This window comes from Clarias gariepinus, chromosome 1 (assembly GCF_024256425.1).
Source record: "Clarias gariepinus isolate MV-2021 ecotype Netherlands chromosome 1, CGAR_prim_01v2, whole genome shotgun sequence".
In the NCBI taxonomy this organism is placed as follows: Eukaryota; Metazoa; Chordata; class Actinopteri; order Siluriformes; family Clariidae; genus Clarias; species Clarias gariepinus.
Genome location: NC_071100.1, coordinates 20,867,352 through 20,881,423, shown reverse-complemented (window position 1 = coordinate 20,881,423; position 14,072 = coordinate 20,867,352). Strand labels below are relative to the sequence as shown.

The window sequence follows — 14,072 nt, the reverse complement described above, 5'->3', positions numbered from 1 at the left end:
TTAAATGTCTTTAACAAAAATTAGTTGTTTACAGTACACACTTCGTAAATTATTCTGCTGACATTTATCAATAAAACATCTATGCAAAATTATACAGAAAATTAATGTACATGTAGATATTGATGATCCGCATAAATTAAAATTATTGTTCCTCATGTAACGGTTAACACACATTAAACCAAAATGCACTCGAAGCATTCAGGTTAAGTATTGCCTTTTACGGCAACTATTATTGGGATAGAGGAAATAAATATCACTTCCATGGAAGACTTGCAATACATCTTGTAATATGCTGAGGAGGAAGTGTGTTGTGCAATCTTCTGCATTCATTGGAGGCAGAAGGATTTAAAAGGGCCCTAAGCTCAGTTTCTTAGTTGAGAATTCCTAGAGCACTTGATAAGAGTGGTCTACTGAATTTATTTCTTTTTATTTACAATAACAGTAATAAAGATGAACCTCTCTGCTTTAGTCATCACATTTTTAGCCTGTGCACTCTTTTCAATGACAGAAGGTATGTATTTTGTAATGTTACTTTTCCATATAAAATTTGCTATAGAATAGATCAAATCATGCTTTTAAGTATAATTAGTTAAGAATGCGGGACTAATGCTTATGAGTTTAATAAATAAAGTAAACATAAATAGTGGACTTTTAAAATATGCCTCTATTTTTTCCCATTGCATCTCTTTTTCTCTTTAACACAACAGGACAAGTCCAGCTACGATGCCAGTGTACAAATAAATGGCAAAAGGAAATCTCTGTTCACAAAATTGTGAAGATCGAAAGATTTCTGCCTGGTCCTCACTGCAAAAATACAGAAATAATGTAAGGATTAATAAAAACTGTCTGTTACGTTTGGTCATATATCAAACATTAATGTATGTCTTTAAAGCATGTTTATTCCTAGCAACTGAATTATTGGCTTTCTGTCCTAAAAAATTAACAATTTCTTTTTAAAAATTACTTTATTAACAAGCTTCTTTTGCTCATTGGATATATGTAGGTGTAACAAGCCTGATTTAAATCTGATTTAGACCTAGATGCCGCTGTTTTCATAAATATTTAAAATAATGTCTTGTACTTGCAGTGCTACAGTGAAATTCAGGAAAGAAATTAAATTATGCCTCAACCCCAATCACAAATGGGTTCAGGAGATCCTTAAAGGGTACGTTTCAAATTGACATATTTTCCTATCATATTACGCTCACCTGGAGTCATGAATATTTCACATGCCTTATACAAGTTATAATGAATATGGCTTGAAATGTTGTCACAAACTGCTTTCAGTTGTCAATTATTAACTCATATTTATATTAACATCTTCCTCTTCATCCCTGCAGAAGGAACCAACACAGCTGAAGCAAAAGAAAAGAATGAAGAACTGATGAAGTAATAATCTAAGTGTTTCTTCACTCATTATATGAGTAATTATCTATGTTCTAGCAGTATTTTTATACTTGGTCTGTAATAAATAAAAAACAACAAATGTCTATTTTTTTATTACCACAATAAACATTTTATAAATATTACTAATAAATCGTTTCAGAAGTTTTCTACACTGTTTTTGACAGCTCGGTACTGCTCTAAAACTGGGTCATATGCTTATATAAATAAAAACATGTTAATGTAAATTCATAAATCACGTAAATAAATTTAGCCTACAAATATCTCTTTATTCTAAAACTACATTTTTTGTCACCATTTGTCTCACTTATGTTGGTCTAAAATTTTAAATTTATTAATTTATTAAAAGAAAAAAACTGTAGACTATAAGTGATAAATTATTATCACTATAAAGCCTATATTTAATTTCATCACTATAACCAGAGTTGCTTGCTGAACAGCCCATTCCAAAAGCATGCGCATTTATATGGAACTGATCTCCTAGATTCTATATAATTTTACAGCATGACTGTGAGGATTTTTGTTTAATCAGCCACAAGCTTGTTAGTGAGGTCAGGCACAGATATTGGAAAAGAAGGCCTGCTTCACATTTGTCTTTACTCCTCATCCCGGAGGTGTTCTTTGAGATCATGACTTAGACATGTCATCTCCTAGAGGAGCCTGAAAGAACCAACCCTCAAAAGCAAACAACAAAGAATATGCAGTAGAATGCATCATAAAAAAAGAATGCCACAGTTTGCTGAGGTCACTGGGTTTGGTTGTTAGTTAAAAAATATTATTATTATTATTATACATTATTATAAATTAATTTCTTTTATTGTAGTTCTGCAGCTACCATATGTAGTCGTCTGGCAGAGCGTGTCTCAGGAGGAGCTCATTTACATAATATGGTAAAATCAGAGGAGAAATGGAACAAAGTAAGTGTGAGGCATGAAAACAGCCATTTTTTCTGAGGGTTATTTCAGCTGGAGCATTAACAGAGAAACATTGGAAGACCTCGATACTACTCTTCACTTTAGGACTGTGTGTTCAAATACATTATGTTATTATATCCATCCATTCATCTATAAAGCTCTGTAGTCTAACTAGGGACCATGGGGGTGAATGGTGACCACTGAATTTATTTACAACCATGGTAGGACATTCACATGTGCATTAACACACTGCAGACAATTTGGGAATTTTAATTAGACTAATCTACATGTTTTTTCCCTGTGAGAGAAAACCGGAGAGAACAGACAAACTCCATGCACACAGAGCCCAAGGCAGAAATCGAACCGGTCCCTAGAGGTGCAAGGCGACAGACACCTGAAGACACACATTTATATATATTACATGTTTATAAAGAAATGTGGAGGATGTTTTGGGACACCCTGTCCATAAAATAACTACATTTATATACTGTATATAGGTTTGATTTATTATAACTTATTTTATTATATCCATATTTTATATAGAACCTTTGATTATATAAAATAAGAGTATTTAAATTTTAGGGTTGTTTAAGACAATTCATGCTCATAAGGAAGTTTGAGCAATAAGAATTACTCAGACATGAACAGACATGAGCATGATCTGCTGGAAATATTTTGACATGGTCTTGGAATCACTGAACCTCGGCCAGTGTTTGCAGTATCAGTAAGACCATGACTTGTGTCAGTTCCTGTAAAATCAAAGCACATCTTCAATCCTATGAATGACTCACTTTATTGTTTCTCTGACTCAAAAAATTAAAGGTGTGCCAAGAATTACTGTGTGTGTGTGTGTGTGTGTGTGTGTGTGTGTGTGTGTGTGTGTGTGTGTGTGTGTGCGCGCGCGCGCGTAGGATGTGTGTGTGTGTGTGTGTGTGTGTGTGTGTGTGTGTGTGTGTAGGATGTATATTTAATAGTGCTGATGTCATAAATGTGCATTTTTTCAAATTAGCCAAAATATCTGAACTTGTGTTGAGTTGAGTCCATACACAGTGAAAATTGTTTTAGTTCAGTGAGATCTAAAAGTGTACTGAGTTTGACATGTATATGTGCAAATGTGTATGAGCTATGCTATTATAATAATAATAATCCTTAGAAGAAAAAGAGGGCTCTTGCACATTTATGACATCAGCACTATTCAAATTATCAGAGCGATAATACTAATTAACAGCATTATCAAAGCGAAAAAGCGATAATGATTAGAATCCAATACTATGGAGTTAGAAGCTGTTTACAAACTCTTGACTAGTACCATATATGTTTTAGAATCTTTAAAAAGTAACCCATAGTATTTCTAATTTTGTAACAATCAGGGATTTCTGACAACACGAAATGACATACTTCTTAGGCATTATAGTTTATCTTAGTATTTTATTACAGGGTAGAATATTTAATCGATGAGTACGATATCACTTTACATACAATCGAATCAAATCACTTTATTTGTTTAAAGTTATTTGTTCCTAGTAGTGCCCCAATGTTCAGCTTACAGGCAAAAGTATATTAATTCCTGTTAAGTACAGTATAAATATAAACTTTTATCCCAAAAGGCATCCCAAAAGTTAAAGCGAGGGAGAGATAGAGTAGGCCATTGCTCCCATAATTAGATTAATGGATATCAAATATGTAACCTTACTGGCTTTGCTCTTTTTGGGTCATGGCTTCAAACTAAGACCTTGGAAACAATTCAATAAAAGCAAATATCATTTTTTGTATTTGCATTGATTTAATATGGTTAGGTATTAAACAGACAGTACTACTGGCCATAACCAGGCTACCAGGTTACTGACTGTGAAATATTAAAGGTGTGGGAGTATGAACATGCAAATAATTTATGTGCAAAGGCAATAAGAAGAGATTAACTGAAATTCTTGTGCTGCGACCTATTGTGACATTTCCACCACTACTGAGAAGTGTTCACTCAGCTGAATTGCAGGGTCACTAATACACACACACACACACACACACACACACACACGAGATATACAGGCATGAGGCCTGCAGCTGATAAACATGTGAATGTCCAAAGTGAAACCACAGACCTCTTTACACATAAGCTACATACACATGCATACAGAATGCAAAGGGAAGTACAAAATTACTGTTGTAATAATCACATGTTTGTTGTTAATATAAGATTAAACTTAGAGTATTGAGGAACAGACAAGACAATCATTTAACGTGTTTTGGAACTGAAGCTAACTCTTCACTATGAGATTTTTTCTGCTTTTGGCTTTGATATCAGTCAGCCTTTTCCTCACTATGGGTAAGTAACTGTCATTCAATTTAATGCTCTGGACACCAGACTAATAGTAGCACTTGACTAAGAAGGACCTGAATGATAATAATAAAAAACTGAAAATCGTTTAACCTACTTAAATTATTTATATATGATTTTTAAATATTGGCCATATTTATTACTGAATAAGCAATTTCTAATTCAAGATGTAGATGCAACTTGTCTTGATGAACTGGAAGGGAATAGGAAGTCCTAAAGAACTAACCCTGAATTCTAACTAAACACAATTATTGCTCAACTATCATGCTTACATCTGTTTTTTCAACAAAAAGTTACATTTCCCAATGATTGTGACATTTTAACATTCTGTCTGACCCATTTTGTTTTAAATGCACCCTGCTGTTTTACTCATGCATGTACACATAATGCACATTTAAAGAGTTTCCTTAGTTTTTTTTTTAAAAGGAACTATGTCAAACTCATGTGTCAGCCAATATTTATGTCAGCTCTTCCAGTTCCAGCGTATTCCCACTGCATGTTCTTAGTAAACTGTTTAAACTGTTTAAATATTTTTTATTCCTTCAGCTATACAGCCTCTTGGAAAAGGCTACAACAGTCACTGCATGTGTTTGAAGCTGGAGTCCAGGGTAATCCCCCAAAAAAGCCTGCGTAGTGTAGAAATCTTTCCTAGAGGCTCCCACTGCAGGAATACAGAGGTCATGTAAGTGTATAATACAATTAGGCTATTATAAGAATTTATGAGGAAGAAAAACATACTGTGAACGATCAAATATTCACCTCTAAACAACATTTATTATGTAAAAATAAGTAAGGAGGGGATCTGATACAGAGCATTTTCAAAATTTTTCAAGCATTATCTATACCAAGTATCCGGTATAGTTCCATAGTGATCCTGGAACCTGTTCTAGGTAATTTAGGATACAAGGCACTCTAAAAAATTTGTAAACAATGTATATTCCATCAGTAATATCTGTTGGACCGTTTTTTAGCAAAGTAATATTATGTCAGTTTATTATTATAATTTTTTTTTTCGGTTGGTTTGCTTTTTTGGGTTTTTGGGGTTTTGTTTTTTTATTTCAGAAAGACTTTTAGGTTTAATCAAAATAACTGATCCTTGCTTTTCTTATTTATTTATTTTTGAGGTGTTATATGTTGGAATGTCTGAAACCATCATATTAATATTTATTTTTGAATTTTGTCACTCCTGCAATTTGCCACATACCTCTGCATTTTTTATCAGCCATTTTATATATTTATCCCACAGTATTGGGTTGATATTAAGCTCCATGTTTTTTTTTTCCTTAGTGCTGGCTTGGTGAGTGGAGAAAGGATCTGCCTGAATCCTCACACAAAGTGGGTTAAGAAACTAATCCAGTTTATTGAGAAGAAAGACAGAGAGATAAAGAAAGCATAAAGGACATGAAAAAATGCTCATGAGGATAGGCTATTTCATGCACATGATCAGATCAAATTGTACATAATGTTCGTCTTCTTTAATATTAGAAAAAGGATTCATAATATTATGATTTCATCAGCAACTTTTTTCATGCTCATAACAGCTTGCTGTAATAAAAAAATCTTAGTTACCTGTTCACTTGCAAATGCTTAAATGAAACGATGGATTGGAGACATAACCGATAATGCTAATATATTATGTGCATTCATGTCATGTTAGACCTTTTTATTTATATTAATGTTATATTTATTTCAAACAATTTTCAAAAATGGTGCTATCATAATTAACCTCTGTTCCTGTAATTCACATACCTCCAGTTTTACTATGCTTGTTATACTGCACAGTACATACCTATAAGGCAATTGACCTTCAACAAGCCATTCAACAAATCAAAAATAATTTACGTTTTTTTTAAGTGAACTGCTATAAGATAACTGGATTTTTTTTTTTTACCCAAAATGTGAATTTTCAAATGACTGCAATGTTGTTATCTTGTTCACTTTTATGATTCTCTTTTTATGTTTATATTACATTACTTTTTGTACAATTGTGTATCAAATTAACAAATAAAAAAGTAATGGCTGTTTTTTTTTTATTATATTACTTACTTACTATTAAAGGCCCATAAATGGAAAATGTAGAAGGAAAAAAAAAACTGGATTAATTTCTTTAAACAGTCATCCCCCTGCTTTCAGAATAAAAAAAGGATTAAACAAATCAAGCCAACTATGTGCATTAATTGTGGAAAATTCATTCTGTTTCTTTGGAACTGTTACGATAATCCCAGGTCAACGTTTGTGCGATAAGGAATGCTGTTTTTGATATCATTGGCCTTTTATTGTAGAACAAACTGGGAGGGAATCTGCACAAGAATTTCACATGAGTAATATCTATCATCTCTCATTTAGAAAAAGTTGGAGATGAAACAGGGAGATCCATGCTATTTTTTATATCATTGCTAAAATAGTAAAATAATAATAATTTAAAAAAAGGAAGTAAGAAAGAAAAACATTTAAACATCTTGTCTTTTTAGGCCTTGAATCTTTGTACATTTTTAAATCAGAATTCTGATCAACTGTTTTATAAAAATTGTAAATTAAATACTTATCTTACAAAAACAGCAGGATGACTGCAATCATATGACATAGCCAAGTAACTCTGGATAAGGGCATCTGCTGGTTTCCTGTAAGTCCAGGTGCATCCCCCCCCAGTATTCTGTCCACAGATATGATGTTGTTTGTTTGCACTGGCAGTATTTTGTTCCATCTCACCATTTGGTAGTTATAGACCTCACACACTTAACCTATTTTAAACAGATAGGATAGATGGTCAGTGAAAGGAGTAAAAGAAGCCATTTGTGTGCATGTAAAAAATCCCTCTTTTAACAGAGGTGGAGGTCTAAAGAACAACCTGCCTCCTGTTTTTCATACTGCTCTTTCGTCCGTTACTAGGAAGATCAAGAGTTTACACATGTCTACCAGGAAAGCCACACATCCTCCTTACTCTCCCTGGTCATTACATCTTAACAACTCTCCCTCCTACTTATACCTTCTCCATTGTTAATGCAACATGCCTTTACAGACAGAAGGAGCTACTTGGATGAATAGTGAAACATTTCTACCTAACAAGAAAGAGGTCCAGTTGACATGACTGGACCTCTGGATAACTTTCAGATAAGTCACCTAGTGACCTAGTAGTTACTTGGTTGTGAGCTTTTAATAATCATGCCTGTTTTTCACACATAAGAACTGAGCTAAATAAAAAATCGAAATGTGACCTTAAATCTAAAATAACACCTAGTGAGGTTTAAATAAACTGCTTTAAGTTTCAGTCTTTAAAAGTATTTCTCAGTGCTTCGTGGGGTCTTTCGCCCTGTATCTGCATGGTCTGGGTTCGGATAACGCATCTGGTCTATGTGCATAAGGTTTGAATGTTTTCTCCATGCTTTATGGGTTTTCTCCTACAGTCCAGAAACGTGAAAAGTGTGTGTGTGTGTGTGTGTGTGTGTGTGTGTGTGTGTGTTGAATTTTCTTTTCTAAAGCAAAATAAATAAGTTTTAGTAACAGTCTAGAAGATATATTTTGGGGAATAGATCATCTGCAGAATTATTCTTACTTTACAAAATGTCTTGCCCAATAAATTATATAGACATAGAGCTAATCATTCATAATAATATCCAGGGGTTTATTTTTCTTGGCTTGCAAGGTAATCTTTTTCTTTATTTATTTTATTTTTTATTTAATTTATAAAGTTACATCACAGCAATTACTTGAAAATGTGTTGTGGAATAATAAACTTTCCAATTACATATAGTTAAGGTACAAGAACGAATCACCAAAGATGACTACATTCTGTAACCTGGAGAGAAACGCTTACAACTTTCTAGCTTACTCGTTAAAGTCTTGAGTTTATTGCCCTCTAGTGGAATCATTAAGAATATTTTTTTTATGTTTATTTTAAAATATGGGTTCCAAATACTTTTATATTTTAATATCTCGAACTTTACATTTTCAAAATAAAAGTAATAAAATAAAACAAAATACTTTTTATATTTTACATGAGAAAGTTTAATAGAGTACCATTTATAACTGATTTGTTTATTTTAATTTGTTTTATTGTTATATTTTTCCACGAAAGAAAATGATATTTCATGTCAGAATAATTAACGTGACCTTTTTTTGTGACCTTTATTTTTAGCGCCTTGTAACGCACACCGTTACGTCATCAACGCGCGACGAAGCCAGGCTGCTTCATAGTTGTATCGCGTGCGCAGGAGGAAGGGTGCATTTTATTATAATCGATTCGTGTTAATTTGTAGTTTTGATACTTTTTAAACCACTCTTAAGACTTTTTTCTTAGTTCTTTCCTAAAATCTTTATCTATTTAGCTTCTAAATTAATAATATAGTGTATAGTTTAGTGATTTATATGAGGAGAGAGAAATGACATTTATTTTATTCTGTATTTATTAATAAACATAATAATAATAAAAGAAGAATGGAAATGAATGAAACTGTTGAGAAACAGGAGTTAAACTTTGAAGACCGGCATCTAGATGATGAACCTGTGTCTGACATGCTGGAGTTCCTCAGCATTGATGTGGATCTCAGGTCCAGTCCATCATCCAGAGAGGAAGCATTATTCTCTGTAAGCTTCATGATCGCCCTCATTTTTAAATGGCTAAATTACTTTTTTTATTTAAAAATACTGCTGACGTTACTAGTTTAATTGCCTCAGTAATGTAGTGCAGGGTTACAGCTTTATATGCCCCCCTTTTCTAACAGTATTATGTCATTATGGGTGTGTGAGTGTGTAGGTAATTGTCCAAGTGGCATATTCATAATCACATAAGGTTCAGTGACGCTGATGGCTACTAGATATTTTTATCACATTCATAAGTTTACTACTTTACTTCTTTACTCCTACTTGATGCTTGTGATTCAATAAATCCCATACAATCATCTATATTATCTTATAATGGTCCTCTGCCAGTATAATATCAGTACTGCAATGATTCATATTGGTAATCCTGTGTTATTTCTGACATAAACAATGACCACATTCACAGACAAACCTGTTGCTGCAGTAAAAGTGAGCCTACAGTTAGAAGTGTTGTGACTACTATAAATATAAACACTAGCAATAAGACTTTGTCCTACTGACATTTTGGTCTTTCATGCCTAGTTAGCGCTGTGTATAATTTCTTTGCGTCTTCCGTATGTTGATTGTACAGAAAAATGTCATGCGAAAGCAGCGGAACTGGGAGAGGAGACTAGAGGCAAAAAAGAGCAAGAGGAAAGAGGAGAAACAGAGAAGAAAGCAGAACCAGCAAGATAAAGGTAGCTTAATTACTTCATTATTGGCAGGTTTTGTGAGAATAGGTAAAGACTGATTAGGAGTTTCAATTCATCTTTTCAATCTAATACATGCACATTAAACAGCCGTTCATGGTTGTTAATTAGTGTGACTTACTTAGTATTCATTTTAACATGTTGCACACCTTTACACGACTAGATTTATTTAGTCTGTTAATTTGTAAAGTTCAGTTAATGCGAAATACACAGTATTGTTGCTTTTGGCAAATCACAGAGCAGCTGAAAAATGAGCACATTTCGCCTTATCTAAAGATAAAGCAAGTTGGTTGTGATGATGGAGTTTTATATTTTGCCATTGATATTGAAATGACTCACAATGTTCAGTCATTTCAACAACAAAAAAAAGTTTCTCTATTGCTTCACATTAATTTTCTTTTTCTTTCCAACTTCAACATTCCTTCTGCATTACTGTAATGTAACTTACTTATTTATTGTGTTGAATGTATTTTAATAGCATTTTTGCTCTGGGTCTTCAGTAGATGTGTCTCAGTTGAGTAAACGTGTGCTCAAGGCTATCACAAGAGAGCGTTTAGAGGAGGCGAGAGCAGCTGGACCAAGACTGTGTGTGGATCTCAGCATGAGTGACTGCATGTCACACAAAGTGAGAGACCCTCTGTTAAGTCTGAACCAGTGCTATGTACATAAATAGAAATGTATACAAATATACTACCTTAAATTTTTAGCAGGGGTTACTTTAAATCCTTTTAGATAAAATCTAAAAGGATTTATGTCTATGTATGTCTATGTAATGCTACTGAACTTTATATTTTTAATTTTCATAGTAAGATGGATATTTGATTATATCACAGAGAGTAAGTGTCTTTTAACTGTACACATCATACTGTTACTGCAAAAGTCTTTAAGTCTTTTTTTGTTTTTTCAGATTTATTACAAACGCTTGTTGTAGAGCTTGTCATAGTTGTTCCCTAATAAATGAAATGCCCATAATCTGTGTATAAGCTTTACCTGTCTTATAGACATCCAGAAGCATTGCTTATGTAACAATTCCACCTACTGTATATTGCTTTTTTTGCATTTCAAACTCAGAGAGACTGTTCCGTACAAAAGTGCCACCATACTAAACAAAACAGGATGAATCCTTTATTCCCAATATGATATTAACTTACAGGTCATTTCAGACGGAATGATTATTACTTAGGGTTATTTCTATGGATAAATGTATGGAGGGAATAATTTAATGTTTTTAGACACACAAGTTCATTTTGATAACTGAATCAGAAAGTCTATTTATTTGAGATTAGTTTGTCTGCTTTATTATTTATTTGTATGTTCTTTGTACTTTTCTTTTTTGCTCCAAGGAAATCAGTCGTCTAGCCGGTCAAATCAGACGTCTCTATGGATCCAATAAGAAAGCCATGCAGCCATTTCATCTCTTTCTCACAGATATGAAAGAAGACAGTCTGCTTTATAAAGAGTGCATCAGAATGAATGAAGGCTTCCTAAACTACTTGGTCAGTATTGACTAAATGATGCTTAAAGAGCTGCAAAATATACAATGTGTATACACAGATTATCCATAACATTATAACCAGGTGATGTGAATAACAGCAGATAGCAGATATCAGCAAATATACCACCGCTGCAAATTGGTGACAGGATCATGGGCACCACTATAAGTCTCACCCATGCCTCCAGAGACTTATAGCCAGCCCAACTAGTCCGATCCCACAGAACCGCCAATGCAGCACAAATTGCTAAAAAAGTCAATTCTGGCCACAATAGAACTGCACCAGAATACCCGGTACATTACAGCCTGCCACATTTGGGGCCCAGCAGGTAAAGAGCCTAAGTCCGTCTACTGCCTCCAAACTTTCTAGATCTCAATCCAATCAAGCATCCAAGGAAGGTGCTGCACCAACAAGCTTGATCTACGGAGGCCCCACCCCTCAACCCTCAGCACCCAAAGGATCCACTGCCGGTGTGTTGGTACCAGATACCACAGCACACCCTTGGAGGCCGTGTAGAGCCACTCCAGAGTTGTCCCATTTGGCACAAGGGGAACACAAACCTAAGTGGTTTCATTGTTAATGGTTTTGATGTTATGGCTGATCGGTGTATAGTATAGATTGTTAATCATACTGCTGGCCTCTACATTACTTGAATCACAGTCTGATCTATATGCCTTGAGACAGACCACAGATTATTTCTGAGAGTTATTATAGTTTCAATAATTAACACTTTGCTTTGAGCAGATTGATGTCACTGAGGAGAGTTGGACTGAACTCTTTCCTTCTGAGGACATCATTTATTTAACTCCAGATGCAAGTGAAGGTTTATGTTTTGTGATTTTCATTCAGTTTTGTTAAAATAGTGATTTTCTACCAATAAGTTTTAGTGACACAATAAATAACAAATTGGTTTGACTTTTTTTTTTTTTTTTACCTTTAAGCTTTGGAGCAAGTAAATGGAGACAAGGTCTTCATTCTTGGAGGCCTGGTTGATGAAAGCATTCAAAAGGTTGGTGCCAAATTGCTCTGGGCCTGGGAGGTAGTTTGTGCTCGTGTTCAATTATTATTCTTTTTTTTTATTATTATTATTGCAGTTTACCACGAACATTTTAAAAGATTCTTCTTAATAAATTTTTATAGAACTCGGACTAACGTATTGTTAATTTTTCTCTTTAATGTATTTTATTATTATTCTGTTACTTGTGTGTAAGAATTTAGTATGTAATTGTAATAAAGTGGATTATTGACAGAAAAGGAGCTACATGAGGGCAAAAGAGCTTGGCGTGCAGATGGCAAGGCTGCCCATTGATGAGTACATGACGAAGAGATCCAACCCAAAGAATTTTCACTCAAAAATCCTAGCCATTAATCAAGGTGAGCTCTGCTTTCTCTCTCTCCCTCCTGTGTACATATAATACAAGATACACAAAAAACGATCCTGAAAAAAAAAAATTTAATATGCTTACTTGATGACTTAAAATTGTGTTTTAAGACCGCTGAATAACTTAAGATCAAGTAAAGTAGTTTCTGATGTACATCTTAACAGTTTTATTTAAATAAACATTTATACAGGCTCACTGTTTATATTTCTTTATTACAGCAATCATTTACTGGCAGATTGAACACAAGTCTAACTATTAAATATGAATCATAAATGTCTTCGTTGCTAACGGTCTGTTGTGTTTTGTAGTATTTGAAATCCTGCTGATTTATCGTGACACTGGAAGCTGGAACAAAGCCCTCAGTGCTGGAGTTCCCACAGGAAAGGGATACATCGTGTGTTCTGAAGAAGAGCCAGATTTAACATGATGATCATCAACTCAATGACCAGCACAACACACTCAGGACCCCGGTTTAATTACAAACTTTACAAGCCTTCAAGAGCAAAGTGATAAAAGATTCTGCTTTTCTCTGGTTGCGTTCATTTTGAAATAAAACCTATCCGGTCAGTTACTCAATTTAGATGCTATTAGTTTGCTCTTAAAACTTTATCTTCTCATCGAAATTTAATCTATTTTAAGTGATTATTTAATTTCTAGTATTTATCTAATGGACACTAATCTTTCCATCTTATTTTACTGTTTATGGTAATTTCATGTAAATCTTTTATTGCATTTTGTTAATGGTTTATTTATATGTATGTAGTCGGTTACCAAATTGCTGTATTCTCTAGAAAGCTGGAAAGGAAAAAATACTATTTAGGTCCATTAGATGGCGCACAATACAAAGATGTGACTTGGCAGTTTATTTCAGCTGCATTTATGTGTCTTTCCATATAAAGCATGCAGGAATAAACAATATAAAGTATACTGTATATATTTAAAATAGGATTTTTTTTTTACCACATTTACAAAGCGTCATTGTCAGTTATGTATGGGATATGTCAGTGTATGACTGTTTCAAATAAAACTGAGTTGTTTTTTTCACCTCAGCAAGTTGTCATCTATTTTGAAATAAATGCTTAAATCAGTAAACTTGTTTTGATTGGAAGACTCACTTAAGCTTTCTAGAAGGACTGGACACGCAACTAAACAGTATTTACAGTTGTGTGTAAGCCTTACACCAGTGCTTATACCGACTATACAGGGTGTCTCCCTCCGTTAAAAGGCAAACTAAAAATAGTAAATTTTGTACAAAA

General features: G+C 33.7%; 3 protein-coding genes across 4 annotated transcripts; all 3 read left to right on the top strand.

The window, feature by feature from the left end:
• The first annotated feature begins 395 nt into the window (after positions 1–395).
• On the top strand, positions 396–1,529 carry LOC128530081 (interleukin-8-like). Its single transcript, XM_053503798.1, has 4 exons — positions 396–511; positions 708–825; positions 1,088–1,165; positions 1,341–1,529. The coding sequence occupies exons 1-4, from the start codon at positions 451–453 to the stop codon at positions 1,357–1,359; spliced, it is 276 nt and encodes a 91-aa protein (XP_053359773.1). The 5' UTR covers positions 396–450; the 3' UTR covers positions 1,360–1,529.
• A 2,928-nt stretch (positions 1,530–4,457) lies between these two features.
• On the top strand, positions 4,458–6,674 carry cxcl19 (chemokine (C-X-C motif) ligand 19). The gene is made up of 3 exons (XM_053503792.1): positions 4,458–4,641; positions 5,200–5,335; positions 5,941–6,674. Exons 1-3 carry the CDS (start codon positions 4,587–4,589, stop codon positions 6,047–6,049), a joined length of 300 nt encoding a protein of 99 aa, XP_053359767.1. The 5' UTR covers positions 4,458–4,586; the 3' UTR covers positions 6,050–6,674.
• Positions 6,675–8,838: 2,164 nt separating this feature from the next.
• trmt10b (tRNA methyltransferase 10B) lies at positions 8,839–13,896 on the top strand. 2 transcript variants are annotated; one of them, XM_053503780.1, is made up of 8 exons: positions 8,839–9,237; positions 9,824–9,929; positions 10,445–10,566; positions 11,285–11,437; positions 12,179–12,257; positions 12,376–12,443; positions 12,685–12,808; positions 13,125–13,896. In XM_053503780.1, exons 1-8 carry the CDS (start codon positions 9,088–9,090, stop codon positions 13,241–13,243), a joined length of 921 nt encoding a protein of 306 aa, XP_053359755.1. In that variant the 5' UTR covers positions 8,839–9,087; the 3' UTR covers positions 13,244–13,896. The 2 variants fall into 2 exon arrangements, with proteins under 2 accessions (XP_053359755.1, XP_053359746.1); XM_053503771.1 differs by having other exon boundaries at positions 10,442–10,566.
• Positions 13,897–14,072: the final 176 nt, after the last annotated feature.